The 25392-nt window shown below is 47.3% G+C and overlaps 1 protein-coding gene across 1 annotated transcript; it reads right to left on the bottom strand.

The window, feature by feature from the left end:
* Nucleotides 1–2186: 2186 nt before the first annotated feature.
* On the bottom strand, nt 2187–20057 carry CXCL12 (C-X-C motif chemokine ligand 12). Its single transcript, XM_081947615.1, has 4 exons — nt 19830–20057; nt 13994–14111; nt 9721–9807; nt 2187–4773 (listed from the first exon to the last, which is right to left on the bottom strand). The coding sequence occupies exons 1-4, from the start codon at nt 19891–19893 to the stop codon at nt 4758–4760; spliced, it is 285 nt and encodes a 94-aa protein (XP_081803741.1). The 5' UTR covers nt 19894–20057; the 3' UTR covers nt 2187–4757.
* Between the last annotated feature and the right edge of the window lie 5335 nt (nt 20058–25392).

Below are 25392 nucleotides of genomic sequence, written 5' to 3' on the forward strand. Positions count from 1 at the left end.
GTGGGTAGAACCCAGAAACGCGATAGAGAATATAAGTATAGAACAAAAACAGGATGTAATTACATACAGAGAACTTCTTAATATAGAGAGAGGTGTACTACAGTTAAAGCCTTTGAACGTATTAAGAGAGGAAAGGGTAACTCAAACCTGGTTCCAGTAGGGACAGTTACAAGCTAGATGGAAAAAAGACCAGACAATTGGTATCACGCAAAATGAGGATAGTTTGGTAAAGCAAATTAGGGACCAGACTCAAATGCATATAAAAAGGTTGTATAATATACTGATAGAAATAGATTCTGAAACAGAGTTAGTTAAAGATTGTATGATAAAATGGGCACAAAATTTCGAAGAGCCAATAATGATGGAAACATGGGAAAAGATTTGGGTAAGAAATGTAAAATGTACGCAAGCTCAGAATTTGGGAGATAATTTTTATAAGATGTTGTATAGATGGCATTTAGATCCCAAAAAGTTATCTTGTATGTATCCGAATTTACAACCTAAATGTTGGAGATGTGATTGTGTTGATGCTACGTATTATCATATATGGTGGACTTGCAAAAAAGTCAAAGCATTTTGGATAAAAATATGGTGGGTTATTCAAAATATACTTAAAAAGAGGATAAAGTTCCCAGTTGTTTTTGTTAGGTATAATTACAGACTGTACAGTTATAGAGACTAATTTGATTTTGAACTTAACGACGGCAGCAAGATTGTTGGTGGCGCAGTACTGGAAGAGGGAAGAATTGCCTACTATTCAAGAATGGATGCTAAAAGTATTAAATCTAGCAGAGATGGCCAAAATTACAGCATATTTGAAGGACCATTCGGATGAGAAATATAAGTTGGAATGGAGAAGATGGATTGACTATATTCAAAATAATATTGGACTAAAAAATTTCAATTAGCTTATGAGTGAAGGCACAAACAATGTTACAATTTACCTAAAGTTAGCTTAACAAAAGGGGAATTAAAGCACAAGAGGAGGTAGGATGTTAAAGTCAGTTACCTTATGTTAGCGCATGATTGTTAAATGTTTATACCCTGTATTTTGCTCTGGGAGGTTGGGGGGAGGGAGGGTTGGAGGGTGGGAAGGGGAAGGGGTAATATTTGTAAAATTTGTTAAAACTTTTAATAAAAAAAAAGAAGATGATGAACAATTTTATAAGGTATGGGATTTGTTCAGTGGTTAGATAAAAAAACATGGAAATTAAAATTTTTGGAGAAGTCTTTCACATTGTAAGAATAATAGAATGAGATAGGTGATATCATAAAGACATATTATTATTAAATAATTTATAATGATGCAATGGAATATATATATATATATATATATATATATATATATATATATATATATATATATATATATATATATATATATATATATATAATGTTTTCGTAGTTTTTGTCTAATGTCTAATTCTAATGTCTAGAATATTTGTTTAAAATGAAGGAACAACAATTGTAGCTGAACGTATGATCTACAATGATAATAATGTACCTATAAATACCTGATGGACAATCTATGACTTTATATATAATTGAAAGTGGCGATGCACAAATGCTTGTAACCAAACGACATGCTATATGTGTATGTAATTGATGATGGTTTTATGTTTTATGTCTTGTTTGTCTTTGTCCGTATAAAAATAGAAAACTTTTATACAAAAAAAAAAAAAAGAACTGGAGTTTTGGTTAAGTGATCCACCAATTATGGGCCTCAGAGCATCACATTAAACCTGTAGAAATAGCAGCATAACATATACCATCCTCAATGGGTAAGAAGAACCCATTCTGAGAGCAGCAAGATTTAGGGCAGCAGGAGTTTTGACAGCTTCAGGATAGGGACTAAACAAGTTCTGCGGATATGATGTAGACCAGGGTTATTTTTTTTCAAATTTGGCAAATTTAAGATGTTTGGGCTTCAGCTCCCAGAATTTCTCATCTACCCTTGGCTTCCATCAACCATGGGAGATGAAGCCCACATATCCTAAAGTGGCTAAGTTGGGAAAAACCTGGTCTAGCAACTCAAGGAAATTGTGGTCCTTAAAAATGCCCTTAAAAAGTGGTGAAAAATGCACCGTCTTGTAGCAAAAACAGAGTAACGTTATCCTTTGAAGAAAGGTTTGTCTATAGAGATCTGACACAGAGACGTAAACAACTTCAAGGGCGAGAACACCGAAAACTGAATACAAACTTTATTAAGAAAATTAACAAGTGCTTACATATTTTGCAAAAATATATATTTACAAAAAAAGTTGCATGAAGTAGTTAATACATTTTTCTTTTCACGATGAAAAGTCTTTCACATTATTTTGGGAAAACCTGTGGGCCTGCTAACTACTAGACCCTCCATAGAACGATAGCATGAATCACTGCTTGCCCTGAAAACGATCCAGGCGTCAAGGCCGGATCTGATCTTCCTCCAGGCTGAGAGAGCTGCCTTCTCTTAGGGAGTCCTTGCTGGGGTGCCTCAAGATGGGGCGGAGATGGGCCACGGGGCCTCACCTGAGCCTCTCTCTCCCCCCCCCCTTCTCTCTCATGCCTCCTTTTTCTCTCTCCTAAGCAACAGCAGGGCAGGAAGGCTAACTAGTTTCTTACGGAGGGATTTCGGAACTGCTGCCTGAATGCAGCCGAGGGGCATCAGCAGGAACCCCTCGTAAGCATCACACACGGCGGGAGACTCCAGGTGGAATCTGCGTGATTTCGGCCATCCAGCAATCAGCCGGTTCTTCACTTCCTCGAAGGGTCTGCTGAAGCCTCTGGCCTCCTGCAGTTTCCATGCCTTTTTAAAAATAGGGTTACTGAGAAACAAAGATATCTTTGGGGCATCTGGAATTTGAACCCTAACTCTCGTGTGTGTCCCTCAATGGTTTTTGAACGTTAAATTCATTTCCTCTTTAGTAAAAGCGTATATTAAGAATAGGAAGTATTAATTAGCACTCCCAATATGTAGCATAGCCTCCAAAGGTAACAAGTTCCCAGCAAGTTCCTGTTATTCATAGTATCCTACAAGATCCGAAGGAAGGTTGGATTACTCTCAGTTGAACAGTGTTTAACTTTGCGAAGGGTATTTAGGAACATAGCATAATATGCAGAATACTCTTATTATATCCGGAAGCATGTCATTGTGCGTGGAATGGATATGACTAGAAGGTTGTGTGTATGTGATGCGCGTGTGCCTGCAGTGTTAGATATAATTGAACCCCCAGCAGTCCACAATGATACACCCCCTCCCAACGTCCCATTATTTAAGTTATTGCTTCTCCACCTTGTCAACTTTAATCTCTTTGGACTTCAACTTCCAGAATTCTCCAGCCAGTCATGTTGGCTGAGGAATTCTGGGAGATGAAATGCGGTGATCTTCAAGTTGCAAGTGGAAGAAGCACGGATTTAAGTCATTGCTGGGCAATCTGGAGCTGCCTTGATAGCAGTCCCCCCCCCCCAATTATAGCTACTGAAAGCTCATGGCATCTTTTATTTTGAGGAGGGGGACGCACAAAACTAAACCATACTAGCAAAACATCTTACGATCCTTCCAATAGTAACAAGCTGCTATGTCTCGTCTTTGGTACACTGAATTTGTAGATGGGAAAATATATTTGAAGAAGCCAAATAAGACAGGCGACCTAGTACTAATTGGAGTTTATCTTTGGCATTTCAATTTGAACAAGAAAGTAAATCTTTTTGCATTCTAGCTGCATTTAAAGGCCACCGGAGTCCTGAGTCTCCACTCTTGTATCCTGGATGGCAATTTGTTGTTGCTATTTGGGTGATTAAAAGTGGGAGAAAAGATTGGGAGAACCTCTCTGTTCGCTGTGGTGCGGATTGCGTTAGGAGGTGCAGCGTTTCCTTTTTAAGGGAAGGGAAATGGCTGGGCAGGCAGCTCGTTTTCCATTTAACGTAATAAAGTCTGATTTTCCAAAGCTACTTTTTACCACAACAACTAAAAAAAAAATGCTCTGCTATTTGGACCAGGAGAAAACTCCACAGGGCTCACCTGTAAAAGTCTTTATAATAATTCATAGTATCCTAGAAATGATCACAAAAAAATCTTTTAAGCTTGTGATTCATAAAATTTGGTCCCTTACGGCACAGATAGGGTTCCCTGAGAAGAAATAAAAATATCTGCCATGCACTCCTTCTCCCGACTCTGAATGTGGAGACCGGAAATCCTTTCCATCTCTCTCACTCTCTGAAAATTATCTTTTGGCTGCCTGGAGGCCTCCCTCGCTGCCTGAAACCACCGTAGCATAAGACAGCGTTGGCCATCACACACACAGACACACACACACACACATACAGACACACACTCACCCTTTGAATAATTCTCCCCAAAGTCTCCCTCCTCCTCCTCCCTCCTTCTGCCCCATGCAAACGTTTCAAGGGGTCACTGCCCGGATTCTGCACAGCAGAAGAGGATTAATGCTCTGTTCATACAAGTTGCTGCTCTTGAAGTTAGTGACACAAAAAATAAAATGAAAAAACCAAGCAGTCCCTGCTACATCAGACAATATTGGCAAAGACAAGGCGTTTCTGTGCAAATAAGGAATTCGGGGGGCAACCGTGGAGCCTTGGGGGGCGCCAAGAACTTCACCGCGGAGCCCTGAGCCCCAGAGGCTCTCCTCTGCCGAGGACCGGGGGTGCTGGTGGCTGGAAGAGGGTGCTGCGTACGGAGCCATTTCCTACGTGGGGGACGGAGGTCTCCGGCTCCTACGGAGAAGCATCCCGCAGGCAGCCGCGCTGCTCCTCGCTTACATCTTGACTCTCCTGTAGGTAAAGAACAGAAGGGGACTCCATTAAGCTCCAAGAATCAAGACCACGTGAAGTGTTAATACCACTTTATAATGCCTTGGTAAGGCCACACTTGGAATCCTGCATTCAGTTCTGGTCACCACGATGTAAAAAAGATGTGGAGATTCTAGAAAGAGTGCAGAGAAGAGCAACAAAGATGATTAGGGGACTGGAGGCTAAAACATATGAAGAACGGTTGCAGGAACTGGGTATGTTTAGCTTAAGAGAAAGAAGGACTAGGGGAGACATGATAGCAGTCTTCCAATATCTCAGGGGTTGCCACAAAGAAGAAGGAGTCAAGCTATTCTCCAAGGCACCTGAGGACAGAACAAGAAGCAATGGGTGGAAACTAATCAAGGAGAGAAGCAACTTAGAACTGAGGAGAAACTTCCTGACAGTTAGAACAATTAATCAGTGGAACAGAAGTTGCCTCCAGAAGTTGTGAATGCCCCAACACTGGAAGTCTTTAAGAAGATGTTGGATAGCCATTTGTCTGGAACGGTATAGGGTTTCCTGCCTAGGCAGGGGGTTGGACTAGAAGACCTCCAAGGTCCCTTCCAACTCTACTATTGTATTGTATTGTATTGTAAGCCAGGTCTCCACGGGACGAGGTTGGAGCTATCAAAACGAACATGCCAACTCCAGGCCCACGGGGGGCCCATCAGCAGGAAGCCAGCTTGCCACCCCACTTACAAAATAGGAAGCCGTTGCTCGCTAAGGTCGATTCCAATAGTGTTCATAGTACAAAATCAGAATTAGGCTTGGGAATAACTTAGGCCGCTCCAGAGGAGGACACAGGGGCTGTGTTCACACAAGACCCTTAAATCAGCTAATTAAAGAGCTAGCGGATATATATATATACATATACATATGTCAGAAACATATATATATATATATATATATATATATATATATATATATATATATATATATATATATATATATATATATATATATATATATATATATATATATATATATATATATATATATATATATATATATATATATATATATATATATATATATATATATATATAAATCAGAAACCAGGTCATTCAACATTTAAACGAGGCTTAACCGTTGAATGAACCTAGCTTGCTAGAAAGCTCTGTTTTAAAACTGTATGTTTCAAGAAGCTTTTCCACCTGGTTTTACATGTTGGGAACTTCTACAGACAAGGCCTTTGTGTGCCTCTTATTCATTTTAAGTTGTTTTCTGCTGCCTTTCCAAACTGGAGGGCTTCTTTACGGAACCTTCCAGACCTAGCTATGAAGACCCCCTCCGAGCAAATATGGCCAGTGCACGCCAGGAGGGCAAAATGATGCACGATATCAAAGCGAAGAGTCTTTCATGCCTTCCCATCTGGTAAAGTGAAGATCCTCGGCTGATCCTGTCTGGTGCAAAAAACAAAGATAAGGAGAGTTCGACCTCTTGTAGGTTCCAGGGTGAATACTGGACTTAAAGTAGCAGCCCAAAAGTCAAAAGAAAACTGCTTCCATATCTAGAAAACCATCTGGATGTGTCCTTCAAGCCAACCAGAAGATGCGCTCAACTCAAAGAAGTTTCTACATTTTGGGAGGTGATTTCAACTGTCAATGAAACCTGGAAGGAGTTCTAGCCTAACAGGACATCTAATTACAACAGAGAACCAGCACAACAACAGGGGCCTTTCTGGGAAGATAGCATGGAACTGAATTCTAACCGTGGCCAAAGTTTTATTTATACCGCTTGCTGATTTTTAAGTTCTGAAGTATAAAAGCATACCTTTTTTTAAAATTTTAAGTGAGGAAAGCAAAGCTTTTCCTTTGTTGGGATTTGGACTTTGTGGTATCCTGGGTCATTAAAACAGGAGTGCTTGCCTGCCTAACCTCCTCCCCCCCCCTTCCACACACACACACACACAATGGGAGTCCAATGTTGAAGGCAACAAAGTTCCAGGGAGGAAGAAAGAGGCTCCTGAAGCAAAGAGAAGAAACTGCGGAGAGGAGAGGAGAGGAGAGTTTCTGGGCAGGGACCCCACTCTGCCTGCCTAGAGGCTTTCTGGAAGCCCTCCTATCGGCACGGCTCACCTGGGACCTTCCTCCCACGGAGTGACACAGGACAGCCATTTGCCCTTTGCCTGAGCCTCCCGGTTCCTGTGCCAGGGGAAGGGCTGCCAGGCTCAAGGGGAGCCACCTCAGGAGGGCTTCGCCTCAGCTTGGATTCCCTTTTATTGCCGGCGCTGCTTTCTCACTTAACAAGGGGGGTTTGTGGTGCAATGTATACAAAGGTGAAGAATAGCAACAGCACTTAGACGCACATACCGCTTTGCGGTGCTTTTACAGCCCTCTCTAAGCGGCTTACAGAGTCCGGCTGTTGCCCCCAACAATCTGGGTCCTCATTTTACCCACCTGGGAAGGATGGATGGAAGGCTGAGTCAACCTTGAGCCGGTTAGGATCGAACTGCTGGCTGCGGGCAGAGTCAGGCTGCCATCCTGCATTCCAGCCACTGCGCCAGCAGAGCTCTTCACAATATACAGAATAACAGTAGAGGAACCACGGGAAGCTAATTTAATGGCAGCCAAAGAATCTTAACGTAATACCCCCAAAAAGCACAACCACACCTTCTCTTCCTGCATTCAGGGGCAACAAGCACGTATGTGATTTACTTGGATTTTTAACCCACGACTGTCTGAGAAGAAAGCACATTGTCCTGAGCAGCAAAGTCCCCTTGACATTAACTAGCCAAAACCTGTTGATCTTGGTGCAATCCCATTCACCTCTCTGAGACTTGCCAGGCCAAGGGCTTCCTTAACTGGCTTTGTAGATCGTTATTAACGTTATTTTGAAATACGCAGCTGACCTTTTTGCATTTTTCCAGGCATGGCTCTCTTGTGATCTTTATTTTGAACCCTGGGATATGTAATAATGGAGGCGAAACAGATACCCTGGCCCTCCTGGGCCGTTGGGGCCCCTGTTGAAATCAGTGCAGCCCCAGAGGCTGCCAACTGGATCACAAGGATAACTTGGAAGCAGAGAGGGGGGGAAAAACACATCGGAGTCAGCAGGTGCAGTGATAACTCTTATCTGGGATTCTAATTCAGTCCTAAAATGTTCAGAAGCCGAGCCAAAGGTTTGAGCAGTTGCCCCTTTCTTTCTGCCACCGCCTCTGCCTTACGCCTGCTGTCATTCAATGTGGCTGTTTTTAATGGGACTTTTTGGAGCATGAAAAGACTTAGGGGGGGGGGAGGTGTTAAGCACCCACCAGAGTCCTGCTGTCACCCTGTTGGAATCACAGCTTCACAAAGGGCTCCTGGCACTGACCACAAAGTCTCTTGGGAAAAGCTTCAGTCCCAACGTTTTCAGGATTTGCAGAGGTTTATTGGCAGCTCCAACTGAACAACAGCAGTAGCCACAGCTACGAGGCCAACTGGGAGGCAGGTGTAGGAAAGGTTGGCAATCCCCTGTTGCTCTGAGCAGCAGGACAAAGCGGCTGAGACTGTGGAGCAGGGGAGGTGAAACCATCTTCCCCTCTCAGCCACCGTACGGGTCACCCGGTGTGTGGAATCGGCCGCAGTTCATGTGTGCCGTCTGCATTATTTGGGGTAACAGGGGTACTGCTATGGGTTAACGGGATTTGGGGTGGTGCAAAGGGCGTAGATTAGGAGACTCCCCAGGTCACTTCCAGCCCTCCAGGATCCACGGGACGACAAATTAAAATGGAAACTGGTCACCCCCAAAACAACCTTCATCCATTATGCAGCTATTTAATAACACAACTTAAATGGTTTAGCATGATCAAGAACCGACTGTGGCGCTTTCACCTAGTTGTGGGTGGCTGAATCTGTATTCTTGGCACCCTGCACCCACAGCATGGAAAAGACGGAAGGAAACAGGCAAAAGAGATTAGTGAGCAATGAGCTGATATTTTAGCAGGAACCCTCAAGACTTCAAAATAAGTCTTGAACTTCCCAAAACTGCATCCTTGCAACAGCCCAGTTAACAGAAAGAAGAAAGCTGAGAAGATGAAACAACTGACAACATCCCATCTAAAAAGAGCATAATTTTTATTATTTAAAAAGCATTTTTTAATAAATTCCCATATACAGTAGGGCTTTTATAGTATTAAGCTAGCCATTTTTTTGCATGTACAGTACATAATATATGCAGTACACTGTTAGAGCAAGTGAAAAGTAGATAGGCTGCTACATTAATATAGATTTAGATATTCGCATTACACCTGGCCACCTGTGAGCAAGGACGCCTTGAAGCAGCTGAGTTAAATGGCTGCAAGGCAGACGTAGAACATTGGACAGAGAGCAGGAGAGGATCTTACTTGGGCTTGGCTTGAAATGTGGCCTTAAGCAGAGAGGAAAAATAGATCTCCAGGGTGCATGGGGGGAAATTCAAAGGCTCAGTTCGGCAAGGACAGCTATGGGGGCCAACTCTTGGAAGCCCAGCGTCTACAAAGACCCTATAGTTCCAGTAAAAACATTCACATGTATAAGATTGCTGCCAAGAGGCTACCCTCGCTGTGTCTGGGGTCAACGTCTTCCTTGAACTGCTCAAAATGAAAAGCCTGGAAAAAAAACATATATAAGCAGAGACCATCTGAACAGATCCAGGAGCACAGGAATAAAGAGCTTCCAAAAACTGGCTCTGGGGCAACTTCAGAAGAATGTACAAAAGGTCCAGGAAATCTTGTGAACCTGACATTCACAAGTCCTCCACTTGTGGGAACTACTGTGGGGTAACTGACGGGCACCTTGTCACCTGGTCCACCTGAGTCTTATCTCTTTTGGCCCAAAAACTGGGAATCTCTCTTGGTGACAGACGTGAAGCAGCCTCCAAAAGCTGAGCTGAAACCAAGGCCTCAGCCTCCGCCCGTCTCAGTTTCCCCCAGGGTGGTTTTGTGGTGAGTCCTTTAGGGTCGCGGCTTACTTTTGAAAGTATTTCTCCAGGTACTCCTGAATCCACTTTAACTTGGAGTCGATGCAGATCTGCTTACTGCTGTTTTTCAGTCTCGCGCTGCCGAAAAATAGAGGAGAGGGGGGGAAAAGAGAGAGAATAGAAAATAAACTCACGTACATAAGCCAAACCAGAATTTGCTACTCCAGCGTTTGTGACAAGGGACAATAAAGACATCTGCTCCTTATAACATTACACAATGAAAGAAAGTTTTGCATTATTATGGTGAAATTAAAACCATTAAAAACATTTGTGGCTATTACCACAAATTGACACAAAGCAGTCTACTTGAGCGATAGCTGGGCCACCTTCAAACCAAGGTCACGGTGGCCTGAAGTTAAATGCCTCCAAAGCTTTTGAGTTGCCTTCGGAAGGCGTGCGGTAAGTTACACTGTTTTTATTTTCATTTGGCCAATTTGGGAAATTTTGAACCTCTTCCAACCTCTCTATGAAAACAAAACAAAAAAATCTCCTTACACAGAGCGAAGAACAATATAGGGCATAGTTTTGTGAGTGACACTTCTAGCTGCTAAGCAGAAAACGCCGGAGAAGGGATCTCAAATTATCATACATTTTGGAGGTGAACTGAAAGAACAAACTCAACAACATTTTGTCCTCTCTGACAGCAACGATATTCAGCAACTCTGCAATGGGAGAAGAGCCTGAGAGTCAGCGAATGATCAAGCAAAGGGAATTGCTTGTCTGAACTCCTTCATTTGCACCAAACCATCTTTAACAGGCAAGCACGTCTAGAGGAGTGGAGGTGTAGAACGAAAGGGCTTTTCTGACATTTGCTGAAGCCCTTCCCCAGAAAAGGCTATTTTTAATGAAAATTTCACCCAGAATCTGCTGGTTTCCTCATCACAGGAAATATCCCAAATTCTGATACATGTAGGTGGTTCAATCTACAGACTGTGTCTCAGCAGTGAACTGATAAGGGAAGTCCGAAAGTGCTTTTTGTCTTAAGTCCTACACTCTATAATGAGTGCTTCGTTACGCTGCAGGAAAACGTTTCATTAACGTAATTAATCTGTCTTTCTTAATCTTTTCTATTTAGCAATCCAAGTTCTCAGGCAGACTTCGCTTTATAAACAATGTAAGCGGAATAAAAATCAATTTCCAAAACCTACCCGTTGAAAATGCAAATATGAAACATTTCATTTTCACATATTTTACTCTTTTCCAAGAAAGTGTACTTTTGCTTCATTTCAACCAGATTTGATAGTAGAATAGAAAGAAGTTAATTATAAAGCTTCTCTATAAAATCACCCGAGTTGAAGTACTTATGACTAATTTTAATTTTTCTTCAAATACACAACTATTCTTATAAATAAACTGTGGCTCTGCTTAGCATAAGGGAAGCATGTAAGGTTTTGCCCCCTCTTCCTGTGTAGTTTTAACGCTTTATCTTGTTTATATTAGAGGGATGTTTTAAGGGGAAAGGATAATGAGGATAAAGGAGATGACTTCTTCTGCATTTTGAAGGCCCGGGATAGAAGCAGGATAGCAAGAAAGCTCACGCTTCTGAACTTTGGAGTTGGAGAAGATTCCTGGTAATGCCACAGGCGGCCACCAAAGTAAACAAATGGGTTGTTGAACAAGTCAACTGAAAGAGTTCTCGTTTGAGACACGGATGACTGGGCTCAGGGGATCCTACTTTGCTCAACTCTCCTGCTGGGAAGGGTGGAAGGAGAGGAGACCAGCATCAAAGTCCCCCCCCCCCCGTGCCCAAATCATGAGTATCCATGGGGATGATGCTATGGCCAGGCCATTCACAAGTCGTAAATCTGAACAATCGCTAAACAAGTGGTTGGGAAGGAAGGTCTAGAGTACAAAGGGCATAAAGCCACAAAGCCCATCCCGCCTCAAGGACAAACCCAGCCCCCGAGAACAACTTTTCTACTTCTCCACCATCAGAACTGATTCCGCCAGAGCTGAGAGCATTGAGTGCCCTCTGGAAGACTGTGGAGGGGGGCTGCCCTTATCACCCAGGCAAACTGGATGGGCAACTGGCACCCGGAGGCTGGTGGCTCTGCAGATACCAAGCTAGGCCCAATAGATTAAAAGCAGCAGTTCCCCACCACCACCACCACCGCCGGTGAACTTTGCCTCTTTTGATCCGTGGGAACAAAAACTCCTTAGGACCATCTTAGTGATCTCTGCCCTTCTTTGCCTGCTACCCCCTTTGCACCGCATCAATCACCAAGCCCTTATCCTGTTCCAACCTCTGCGACTTCTGGGGTCCCTGCAGACACCACCACAAACGGTGCCGCTTTTTAGGCTCGGGCCTCTTCCCCACAAACACCGCTATTTTAAAACCCTGAAAACAGGAAATCTGAGGTGAAACTTAGGAGGCCGGGTTCTTTCAAACATGTTTGCCAATTTTGATCCATTCTGCCATTAAATCTGCCAAACAAAATTTACAATTTCCTTCGTAAAAGAAGAACAAAACCAGAACTTAGCATATTGGAAGAATTAATCTGCTCAGAAAAAAATGGCTACTCCTGACAACGTGATCCAGTCCTGTCAAACCGGTAAACAAAACGTAAGTAATGCCTTATTTCCAATTAAGAGTCGATGGGAGGCAGGGGCTCGGATTTCGAAATCACAATTAGAGGCTAAATTGAATCGAGAGGCTAATCTGAGCTAGAAAATGTCATTTTCTGAATTTGTAACTCAGTGTTTGCTAACTTTAAGGTGCCGGCTGGGGAATTCTGGGAGTCCTAAACACATCTTAAAGTTGCCAGGGTTGAAAAAGTCTGCTGCATCTCATGGCCTAAACTAGGGCTTCTCAACCATGTCACTTAACATGCATGGACTTCAACTCCCAGAATTCCCCGGCCAGCTGTAGTAGGCCTGTAGTAAGTCCACCCACCTAAAATTCACCAAAGTTGAGAAACCCCTAGCCTAAACCATCCATAAATTATAACTTGCGGCCGAGGCGTAAAACACTTCACCGAACAGATGCAAGTACTTATGGATTTGTTTTTATAGCTGCATCATTTTTATTTTCCTGAAAACCCAGGATAGTTTACAAAAGGAGAATTATAAATGAAAAATAAAACAAAATCAAAATATAAACAGCAAAATACAATAAAATAGAAAATAGCAGCAAATACAATTGACTCAAGAACCCACAAGATAAAAGCTAATAGAAAACAAGCCTTCAGACTCTTCCTGGGGGCCTCCAAAAATAGAAAGATTTGCCCACCGGAGCAGGCAACGGTTGTAAGAAAAATGGGGCTACCAGGCACCATCGAGATCATGAAATCAGATTCTGAAGGCTGCATTCTAATTTGCCTCCATCAAGTCTGTTTCTTGTTCTTTTTTTTTCTTAAAAAAAATCTGTTTCATATAAAATACACCTTGAAGCACAAATGAAGAATTCAACTGATATTACCAAGGATTAACCTGTAAACTAGCTAGATCAGAGAAACATAGTTTACTCTGTTTTTACAGTAAATAGAGAAAAAAAGAGAAAAAAAGCAAAAGAGAGGAAATATTACAGATGTTAACCACAAACGCTTATCATTATTCACAAGGGAAAAACGCATGCAAAATAAAAGACAAAATTTTTACTGGAACAGCGACAGCAATTGAGCCATTATTGGCCATTACCAAGACTATAATTTTCCCATGCAGTTCTTTTAATCAACTTCTTGAATTAAACCTAAATTTCTAGACAACATAAAGCATTTATGCCAAGGAGCCACAAGAGGGCAGAAAAACTTCTCCTGTCCCTTTTCTGATAATTGTTTCTGTTTACATTCAGGAAGATTTCATTGGAGCTTCATAAAAAGCAGGAGGATTCGGGGTCTTTTTTTAAAAAAGTGGACCGCTGAACTCACTCCAAATCTCAGTCTCTGCTTCCGCCATTTCAAAGACAAAGACTGTTTTTCTAGACTTAACACCATTCTCTTTTCCAGCTAGATTAAAATCACGTTTCCTAAAAACACTGCAACCCAAAATAAAAATCATACCAATAGTAATGTTTTTAAATCATAAACACCACTGAAAATAAACAGAATGACCTCAAATTTCACAATAGCTGGCGGGAGGAGGAGGAGAACGTGCTAATCAGGTCTAGAATGAAAACTGACCTACTTTTCCACTCAGATATTAGTTTACATCTTTTATTGCAGACTAATTAAACACCGTATCTCAAACTCTAGGCAGAGCGAGCGAGCGAGCGCTGGCCTTCGGAGGAGCTTCCAACCGGCATCCCAGGTGCGAAGGAGACACTTACATGACCTGAAGGGGGCATCCAGGGACGGTCAAGATCTTCAGGTGCTTGATCTGGGACTTGGACACGTGGCTCTCAAAATACCTGCAAGGGCAGCGGTAAGTCAGGCTGATGGGTTTCCCTGCAGGGCAGAAGAAAGGAGAGGCCTCAGGTACCCTGCCTGATGGGCACAGATAATCCCAGCCCTTCATTCTTGTTGGTGGTTTTTAGGAGACAAAAGTGGAGAGAGAACCTGGAACAGGCATTAGCGGATTTTTTAAAAGGAGCCAACTAATTGTCCGAGTGACTGGCGGCAATTACCCAAGATAAAGGGGGCAGCTGAAAGGCACTTGGCCTCCCCAGTGTTATTCCTGCTAAATAATTTGACCCCGGGGCCGCATGAGAAGGCAGACAAGAAAGAAATCTCAATGCAACACCCCCCTCCCCACCTATGCAGAGCCTCCTGGGCAGGGAGGAAGGGCCAAGAGAGGGGAGGGGAGGGCTGGGAAGGACCCTTCAAGCTTGCAACCACAAATCTTAGGGGGGGGGCGGCAATTACTGCAAACTGGGCTGCAGGTAGAGAACGGTTCAGCCTCACCGCCAATTAGTTTTCGGGGCAGCTGTGAACGTTTGAAGTTTTCACCCCCTTTCTCCCCCCTCCCCCCTCCCAGCACTGGCAGAGGAAGCCTGATGGTCCCAACTTCTGCTTCAGAAATCACCATCAAAGATAGGATGGATACTCTTACAAGTCGGTTTCTTTGAACAAGGAATCCTTAGGAGCTGCTCCTTCACTGCTACAAGCTTTGGAAGTATCTTCCTCCCGGCTGCCTCGTGGCAGAAGCAGCAGATAACCGGTTCCTCCCACCCACCCTTATCAGTCAGAAAACCTGGCTCGTTTTAAGGTCAAAGGAAGGAATTCCTTAGGAGAGCCCAAAGCTACCAGCAGCACAAAGGAGCCCAAGTGAAGAGAAAGTCTTGGCCATAATGCAACATATGATAAAAGAGAAACACAGAAGCAATAGAGAGTATATGTGGCAACCCAGAATGCGAGAGACTGCAGAGTTTGCAAGCAGCCCCTCCTTATCTACAGGGCAGGCAGCCTGTTGCTACGTAAAAGAAGCTGCTACAATGTGAGAAGTAGCTGGCTGCGACCCACAAACAAAGCCACAGGCGTGGGATGGAGAAGCGTGTGGCATCGTGTCATTGCATAAATAACACAACTTGGATTGTTCGGATCAGGTTGTCTTCAAACAGGTCACTTCCTTATGGGCTGTACTGGATGCCTATGAAGGATTGCGCAAGGGGGGCTGGAATATGTATTAAAGGGGGCGCAGTACGTTTATTAGAAAGATATCTTATAAAATGCACAATAGATTTTGTCTGGAAGGACATTTTCTGACCTCATTGTTTTTCCAAAAGAGGAGGTGGGGGAGGAGGAGATCAAACCAGAGACAGAAACATGGAGCCTTGGCCTTGGTTTCCAAAAACCTTTTTAACATCCTGATAACTCTCCTTTAAACTTTCCCCGTGAGCAAGGGGCGTGGTGGGGTTTAAAAGGCCGATGATGCAACGTTGGACTATACGAACAGGGGTGCTGCTGGCCCAAATCAGGTGAAGAGAGCCGCCATGCCATTGTCAATGGCCCTGGGGATGTGGGGGCCGCTCTTTCAAAGGGAAACAGGGTCCCTCCGTCCTTCCGTGAAGCAGGTTTGCAAAAGCCCCCCTGGGGGATGAAAGAGCCTGGGAGGGTCTCGATTGCAAGAAAGAGATCAGCCGCTTTCTAAAAGGCTGACCTATGCAAGGGAGGGGGCTGTTTTGTGGTGAAACAGGACAAGCAGGACAGGGGACCCACGTGGTGTAATTCAAGCAGGGACTTCAGAGGAATTATTAGGTCTCCCCAATCAAAAACAAATGTTGCAAATCAGGCCTCTTGGATTTGCCCCAATGCTGGAGCTTGCCAAGGTCATTTGGAATTGCGATTCCTTCCCCCCCCCCCCCAGGTATTAAACGTTCCCCTCCAGCTTGCAATCCTCTGCAAATTTGATAAGCAACCTTCTGCTTTCCTCCAATGGCGAGCTGCTTAAAGGGAGCAAAGGACCAGCCCTCACCTGGTATCAGCCAGCGGGGGAAGGCAAAGGAGCTGCTCTTCAGCAAGGACACCCAGGGTCTTGTCACCCGTGGAGGCTCAACGGTTACTTACAGCTTGTAGCTGTTGGCCCAACCTACCTTGCAGGGTTATAAGGACGGGAGAGGAGGGAGTGGTAAATGTGCTGCCCTGGGCTGCAAATAAATAATCTTTCTTGGTTTGGAGAGTTGAATTTGCTAAATGTGGACTCTTGCAGTGCTTTGATCGATTGCAGCTCTCTTTGCCTTCCTTCAATCACGCCAGGAAAGGAAAAGAAATTCAGGCAATGCAAACGAAGTGTTCAAACAATTTTGCCTTTCCTCATTTTTATTTCCCTCCCCTTCTATACCTTTCTTACAGCACCCTCCAAAAAATTCCTTACCTCTTCTGAGCTTTAGCTTTTTTTGACTCCAACCCTGCCAGGCTGCTGTGGGTTTAACCCCTTCTAGTCCTTAGTCCCTGCATCTATTTCCTTGGGATTAATCTATTTGAACATGTTAATAGTGCAAGGAGTTTAAAACTTTAATAGCCAATAACTGAGGATATCCAACCTAACATTTTACATTAAACCTTCGTGATTTGGCTAATGCGGGGGACCCGCCCTTGGTCTGGGTGTGAAGGTCCCTGGGGAACTCTTGGAGCAGGCATGGAGGGCTGGTTTTACCCAATGCCCTTTCTGCCTCCCCCCTCCTCCCCCCTCCCCCCCCCCACACAAGGCTCTCTGAGCCATCTGCCCCCCCCCCTGGCCTTAAGAGGAGCAGCACAAGGAATGAAAAGAAGGGGTGCACTGGATTCATCTCCAAACTGAATTATTTTTTAAACCATAGAGAAGCACTGATTGTCCGTCCAGGTTGAAAAAAATGTATCCTCTCAGTTTGTTCTTTAATGCAACTTTGAGACATGCAAACAATTTTCAAAACATGGAAGAATTTAGCCTTCCGATACATGAGGTGGGCTGCAGATAGAAAATAATGGGATGCCCTAGAGCCCAGCTTCTTTCAACCTTAGCAACATCAAGATCTGTGGAGCTCAACTCTCAGAATTCTGGAGGCAGAAGTCCACAGATATTAAAAGTTGCGGAGGTTGAGAGAAGCGCAGCTCTCTGGAGTGCCAAAATTTATACAAATCTTACTTGCACCTTTCCTAAAAAGCGCTCCCCCTTTATAGTTATGCAAAGTCTTTTCCACAAGCACCATGCCAGATCCGTTCAAGATGAACTCTTCAGAAAAAAAATTTGGATTAATTAATTAACGTAACAAGAAGCAGCCGTATTTAGTCCTCTTTTCTTACTGATAGATTATTATTCAGCTATTTTTCCTAATGCCTAATTTCCTAATGAAAAGAAAAGCTCCTTTGGAAAAAAGTATGCCTAGAGAAGCATGGCTCATCCATTGTTAGGGAAAGTCTAAAATTAAGGATGTAAGCTCATGCAACTTAATCATAATTATAGCCTCCGCTGGGTTGGAAATCCTGTGCAATCAGGATTCCTAATTTTGCAGATTACAAAGTTAATCAGGCCTTCACAAGAGGGAAGGGAAAGAGGGACGGGAACGAGGGGGGGGGAGAGGGAGGTGTGAAATGCTCTATCTGTGTGCGACCTATTAAAGCAGGTCTGTGTCTATTTGCAGGATTACACAGTTGTGGCTTCTGCATCTTCTGCACATCCAGAGACACATTCTTGGGAATCTTACTGAAGCACGGCACACAACGCTGGAGGGTTTCTCTCTCCTCCGTAGCCAGTAGAGGCTGGAGGTGCAGAATAATTCAGGGAACAGGACTAAATGTTCCTCTCTGGAGTAAGACGTTGTGGTTCTGCAGCCACATTCAGCCAAAAGGACATTAAAATCAATTCAGTATTAGCATTATATATTTGTCACATATAACATAACATTGAAAGTGGAATCATTTTTAAAGGTGGTTTTATGATGCAAACCATCTGCAGACCAAAGAATATTACGCCTCTGTTTTTCAATCCTGCGCTTTTTATCCTACCTTTGTGAGAAGGGGAGGCACAAGCGACCCCCCGCCCAAGTGAGCCCCTCTAGAGGAAGCGCCGGGAGTGAGAGTGTCCTCTTCCCTGCTTCTTCCTCTCCGCAATTAAAAAGTGGAAGGCCAGGTATTGCCTCCTCTTCTATGTTTTTATGTTTCCATGTTTGTAGTCTATTTTATCTATTTCACTTGACTGTACACCGCCCCGAGTCCCTTTGGGGAGAGGGGGCGGTATAAAAATCGAAATAAAAGGTAAAAAAGGTAAAGGAAGGAGCTTTCTCATCTATCTTCTACAAAGGGTGGGTCTAAAATCCAGAACTGATTGATCCTCCACATTAACATTAAATCTGATTTGCCCTGTTTTCTCCTAAAACTCTAAACAAGTCCCTCCCCCCTTTTTGTAGGTCGGAGCTGGCTCTCAAGCTGTGCCCCTGCCACATCGGTGGCGTTTCCTGAGGGCACCCATGCAAAATCCCTGTGGAATAATGTAGGAGGAGGAGGAGGAGGAGGAGGAGGGTGTGGGAAGGAGACAGCTGGCAGCTTCGAAATAACTTCATCCCGAGACTGCCATTCAGAGCAAGAAATGCAAAGAAAAGTTGGGTATCTTGTGTGCAGGTGTGGAGTGAAATTCCTCCCAAGAGCCTCCTGAGTGAAGCCGGTCACCGTATTTCAGAAATGAACATGGATCTCAGCTGGAGGGCTGAACCACCTTTGACTGGGACCCCTGGAAGACCCTCCCCTGGAAGCAGGAATCCTCCAGAGTGAGGGGGAAAGGAGTAAAAACAGAGCCGAGGGAAAGGAAAAGGGAGAAAATGTTCCCTGGATAGAAAGGAAGGGGAAGCCCCTCTGAGAAGCGTCCAAGGGGCCTCCTTGACTCTCAAGTGCCAGAGCTCCCGACCCGAAGACCCACCACCACCCAAAAGAGGTCTCCATCCAAGCCCAGACCCAGAAGGAAGCTCTCTGGAGGGGAGCGGGAGGCAGAGAGCTCCCACCCTTTCTGAAAGGGGAGCCCGGTCTCACACACACACACAGCAGGGAGCCCCTGCACCCCGCAGCAGAAGCGCCGAAGGCTTCCAGAGCAAAGATGCCAAGTCTTCCCAGGGCCCTCGGGGCCTCTGCCTGATGCCGGCAGCCCCCAGACGGGCTTGCGAGAGAAGGGACCGAAAGCCCCTTCCTCTGCATCCTCAACCCTCTTTCCTCAGGGGATGGGGGGGGGGCTGTGGCGGAGCTTTCTGGGCAGAATAAGGGGAAAGCCGGAAAGGCAGGAGCCCCTCAGAGGCCAAAGCACCGGCAGGCCAAGCGGCTCTCTCCACCCGGGGCCCAGCTAGAGGAGGGGGGAGCCCGGCCAGGCACTTTCTGCCCACTTCGGCGCTCAGCAGTCCCCGCCGGAGCAATGCGGAGTCCAGCGGCTGACACACACCCCGGGCTCCCCCTGCGGGCTCAGCCAACGCGCGGAAGAGCGCCACCGGCCCGGCTCCAGCTCTTCCCTCGCCCGCTGCCCCTTCGGGGATCGCCGCAGCGGAAAAGTGTCCAGCCGCTTCTCGGCCCACTTCGCGCGGCTCCCTCCCCGCCCGCCTCCCATTCCCCCCGCGGCGCCAAGCCTTCCCACCCCACCCCGCCTAAGCAGCCGCGGCAGTCCCTGCCCGGGGGAGGCCGGTCCCCGAGAGCCCCGAAGCAGCCGCGGCGCGTGGCGGGGAGGCGGCCGTGGGTGGCGGGAGCGGCGCGGGGGCTCCGGCGGGCACTCACCGCGGGTGCCGTGCAGGGCGGCGAGCAGCAGCAGCAGCAGGAGGGCGAGCGGGCGGCGGTCCATGGCGGAGCTGGGCTGTGCGTGGCCAGGCGAGGAGACCCTCTCTGGACGGCCCTCCGCCCGGACGGCCTCTATAGAGGCTGGGGGCCCGGGGGAGGGGGCTTCGGGGGGCGGGGAAGGAGGCCGGGGCGGCTGCCTCCACCAGGACCCTCCTGCCTCCGAAGGGGCGGGAAGGCAGCAACCCCCCCCCCCTCGCCCGCCCTCCCGCCCGCCTTCCCCCGACGGCTGAGGAGCCGGCCCGATGCCTCCCCCCTTGCCCCCCCCCCGGCTTCTGCTGGCGCTGCTGTCCCGGCGGCCGCCTTGAACTTCGGGGGCTCCTTGCCTGCCTCTGCCGTCCGTCCGTCCGTCCGTCCCCACGCTGCCGCAGCGACCAGGGACGGAGCGGGGGGAGGCCCGGCGGGGAGCAGCGCTGCAGCCCCCTCCCTCATCTCCCGCCGGGCAAGTGCCGCCTCGGGGCTCCCTGCGCGCCTCCTCTGGGAAGGGAAGGCGGAGCGGATCCCCAGTGGGGGCCGGGAGAGGTCGGGGGTTGCACTCCGCGCCCTCCGACGGCTAAGGAGGCGCAGGGCTGGCTTGGGGCGACCGGCCTGCGAGGGCGAGCCACGGAGCGGCTGGAGGGAGCCTGGGAGTTGTAGCTGTCCGGGGGCTCCCGCTGCCAAAGCCCCGCTAAGGGCCACGGAGGGTCTTCACCAGCCGTCCGTCCCCCCAGCAGCCCCGGGCTCCGGTCACTGGAAGAGCCGCTGGCGGTGGCCGGCGCTGCTGGGGGGACGCGGGAGGCAGGGCGCCTTCCTTTCCATTTAGAGCCAGGAAGGAAATCCTCTCCAGGGCTCCGGGCAGCCCGGCTTCCCTCCGCAAGGCCCCTTTCGGGCACCTGACAGCCTTCCCGACCGCAGCTCCTAGAATTCCCCAGGAGCTCTGTGGTTGTTGAGAGCCCCCCCCCATCCCCCATCCTAAAGCCGCCAAGGCTGAGAAACGCTGGGTTACCTGACGGGGGCTTATTTGGGGAAAAGAGGAACCGTGGTCCAAAGGCCCCTGCAGGTTCAAGACTCTTTGGAAGAGGAAAACTCCCCCAGAAGGAAAGATGGAGTGAAGGGAAGCAATGCTGAGGCTTCCGGGATCCCCCAGGGGGCTTTCCACCCATCAAGGTGAATGACAGGCCTTCCAGCCCCCTCCCCACCCACACACACCATGGCAGCAGAAGAGAAAGGGAAAGGATCCTGAATCATCCTGGTGGAGGAGGGATTCCTAAGGATTTCTCTGGAATTGCTGGGTGGGGAAATCCTGACCACTTTTCAGAAACCAGCCCAGAATTGCAGCCTTCAGGGGGCAAAGGTCATGCGTGCTACGCGGTGGCCGCTTTCATTTGGAGGCCTTTGGTGAGGCTACATGATGCGCCCCTGTGGCAAGGAGAGGATTCTGGCTCCCTATAGAAGACTTTAGAGACGTTTGACGCAGCCAAATCCCAGCGATCTGAATGGACCCATTAGAAGCCTCCACAGCCAGCAACCAGAGTCAGTGTGCAGGTAAAGAGGAAGGTTATTCTGTGGAAATCCCTGGGGTCTCCCTTAGGTTGAGGCTGGTGTCCACCTGCAGACCTCTGGGCAGCAGAACGGAAGTGCTTGGCCAAGGCCAGACCCCTCTGAGATGCCCCACTGGCCACCTCTGAATAGAATCTCAGGACAAAGCTATTGGGGGGGGGGGGGGCGAGAAAGACTAAAGCTTCAGGAAGAAACCCCAGAGAAAAAGAGGGAGCTTCACTCCTGCTTAGCTTTTCCGTGGGAGCCAAAGCTGGCTAGCTACTGGTCTCTAGGGAGGAGATGCAAAAATTGATCTCTCAGGAAAAAAATAGCAGAATTATTATTATTTTTGGACTAATTTTATCCACAAATGGGAACCTGTCTTGTTAGGGTACCTGGAACTTCACCGAGGGCTGCAGAAATTGGGTAGACCCATTGATCTCAAAGAGGGGTGGTCTTCCTATTAAGCCCCCTTGCTGAGATGGACCAGGAGAGTGTTCTGAGCAGATGAAAAAGGCAGAGAAGGAGGAGGAGGCCCTCCGGATGGACTCTCGGCCATGACTTTGCCTAGGAGGGAGCCAGGTGGGGCACACCTGCCAGGAGCCAGAAGGGAATCTGTGCAGCCCGCCAAGCACGTCCTTTGGGAGAGAGCAGGAGAAGCAAAGCTCCCCCTTCTCCCAGTGGGGAGAAAAAGCCCCACCCCCCACCGCCCGTCTCCCAGTCATGGAAAGGGAGTCCATGGAAGTGGCTTCAGTGCAGATGAATCTAATCAGAGTCCAGTCCTGGAAGCCAGGAATCGAAACCGGAGAGTCAGTCTGGGGAGTCCCAACAATGGGCCTTAAGTGATCCAACTCCAGGCAATCTGAAGGATTTGGCAGGCCCAGGCGGAGGTGGCTGTAAACAAAAGGGAACCAATTAAAGGGGAAAGAGAGGGAGAGACAGAGAGTCTTGTTTATATAGGATTTGGGGGTCTTAAGCACAGAATTGGTCTGGGAAATGGTCCACCTATTTGGCAGCCTCCCCCCCAGCCCCCCAGAATCACAATGATGGAGATCACACGTGAAGCACCTTTGTTCAAGAGTGCCAGAAAATGTGAGTCATCATTGGTTTAACATGGCTGGAAATGTGAGCACCTCTCAGTGGTGAAGAATTTTGGGGAACGTTGGGGGGAAATGGCCATGGAGTCCAAGCTAACCGGAGCTGAGCTGTCCTTCTCTGGAGCACAGGAGGAGATGCATTTCTCTGTTGTAGATCATCCCACAACGAGTGGCTAGAGGCGGCAGGGAGGGACCTTTTCCAAGAGGCACCGTTGTCTTCCTGGTGGAGGCTGGGAAAACGCTGGGCGGGAGATGGGCTTCCAAGGGCCCCCTGCGCTCTCCGCCGAACAGCCTTGCAGAAGGAGTGAGCGGAGTTCTAAAAAGGGGGATTAAAATTTAGGCAGGAGGGATCAGGTGGCAACGTCATCCCATTGTCTGTTTGCACACCGGACTGTTCCACAAACACCTACAGATTTTGCTGCCTTTTGTGTGAAGGTTCAGGAGAGGCCGAGGAAGAGCCACCTGGGCTCCGGCTGAAGGAGAAGCGAAGCTGGTAGAACCTCAAACCTTGGACTGATTTGCTGCCGTTTAGGAAGAGCTGCAGGATGCAGAATTGAATGGAAAGCGAATGACTTGGGAGCCGAAATGGTAAACGGCTCCATCTTAAATGCCTGCCCCACATGGTGGAATGTCAGAGGGGCTGATAGAATTTGAACCGGGAGACGGAGCTGTGGTCTTCATTAAAGTCAGACAAATGAAATGCCTGGCAGGAAGGAGCTTACGCTGGGCAGAATCCATTGGAGGAGCATACCTATGTACATGCGCTTTAGTCCTGCTCTCAAGGGGAGAATGCGTTAGGGAAAATGGGGAGGGGGAGATGGGGGGGTGACTTTTGTGACCCTCCTGGAGCTCTCATCCTAGCTGTTGCACCCTGCAGTGGTGGAAGGAGTGGAGTTGGAGCTGTCCCTTGGCAGGGGTTCTGCTCCTAACTCTCTGGGCCAGGTGAGGAGAACCTTTGCTGATCCCCCTTGGAATGATCCAGTGGGGCCCATAAGCTCCTTTGGGCCTGGCCTTCATGAATAGGATTATGGGCAGGAGTTATTTCGACATCATAAGACACCCGTCCATATCAACCTCAGCTATAAGCTTCCCTTGGACATCTCTCAATAACCCCAGATTGCAAAGGCCTGGATGGGGTGGAACCAACCCAAGGCAGAGAAGAGGTCAGTGCTTCCACATGAGGTTTAGAGAAAGGCCTCTCATTCTCTCCCTGAAGAACGAGGCTTGTGGGCCCTCCTGGGTCCAGACTCCGGGCTGGTCAGCTATGTGACGATAGCCAGGAGGACTTTTGACTAGCCCCAGTAGATCAGCCAGATGCCTTGTAGCTGGAGGAGAGACCGGCCAAGGTCTAAGGCAGCGTTTCTCAACCGTGGCAGCTTTAAGATTTGTGGAGTTCGGCTCCCAACGCCTGGGCATAGTTCCGGCAGGAGGTGGGTGGCTCCTCCTCAAGATGCCACGATGATCCCACCTTAAAGAAATTGTTGGTTGTCTTCTGAACACAACTACGGCCACTCAGGAGGTTTGCAAAATGCTCCATGGCCAGTTGCAGGAGGAGCAGCTGCTTCACTGTCTTCCTGGCACCCTTTGCTCATCAGTGGGCACTTAGCGTGGCATCGGCTAGGGGTACTTTTAGGACTGGCGGTTAATTCTGATTTTTCTATGGCCACGTGGTGGGAAAGAGGCTGCTGGAACCGAAGGAAGCGCCCTCTTCATTATTTATTTATTTAATTAATTAAATGTATTGGCCGCCCAGCTCCAGTGGGCTTAGAATATATTACTTTGCTTACTCAGGCCTTTTAACCATTTAAACTGTTTAAAATTTAATTATTTAAAGTGCATTGTTTTATGGCTTTAATAAAGTTTTAAGGTTGTTTTTACTGTAATGATATTTCTGTGGCTTTAATTGCATTTCTGCAAGCCGTCCTGACCTGTTAAGGAAATGGGCAGCAGGCCAACCTTCAAAACAAATACATGCGTAAGAAATGTGGCTGGAGCGGATATCAAGCCTGAAGAATCTGACCAGAGAAAAGAAAGAGGATTTTACCTGCAATTCATACGTTCAAAAGTTTCTTCAGTAACAGAAATTGTTCTCCCTTTCAGACTGAACTCAGATAAAGGACATGGGGCTTGGCTGACGGCATAATTTTTTTTAAATGCTGAATTTAAAGCTGAAGAAGCTTCTTGGATGCCAAGTGAAACGTCTTCAAAAGAAAAACCAGGAAGTCCAGTTGCCCCTTGAAAAGAAAGCACCTTTTAAAGGTCTAAAGTCGCCTCCTGAGCTCTTGGCCTGAATCTCCCCAGACCTTCAGATTTCCTCTAGCTTCTCTCCTCCAGCCAGACGGGCCTCCCATCCCACTTGAGAAGTTGGGGTCTGCTACGTAAGGCTTCCCCTTGGTTCACATCGGGGGCTTTGGAGTGGATCCCGAGTCTCGGAATATGCAGAATTCCACTGTCTGGCTGCAAAGGGGACCCTTCGGGCTTTCCCTTGCCAGGTAGACAATCCCGAGGCTGATGAGATCGAGGGGCCCTTGGTTGGTGCTCTCTGAGCATGCTTGGTTTCTTGCAGACATTTCATTACCAAACTAGGTAACGTCAGTGCTAGCCTCGCTGATGACACCAGCGCTGCTGCTGAGGTTGCCTAGTTTAGAGTAACGAAACCTCTGCAAGAAAGCAACGAGAGGTCCCAGAGAGCGCCAAGGGCCCCTCACTTCAACCCTGAGCTACAAATGTTCTCCTTTATTGTACATGGAATCGGTTAGAAGTGGAGCACAACTCAATAAAGCATTGAAATAATAAAAGCCATGTATTTGCTCGGGAGGCACGTGCAGAAATAAATGAATGGCCAGGATAAGCGAAAAGGGAAGGGAGAGAATGGGGAGAAGAGCTGGGGA

Source organism: Natrix helvetica (assembly GCF_964273705.1).
Source record: "Natrix helvetica genome assembly, chromosome: 3".
NCBI lineage: Eukaryota > Metazoa > Chordata > Lepidosauria > Squamata > Natricidae > Natrix > Natrix helvetica.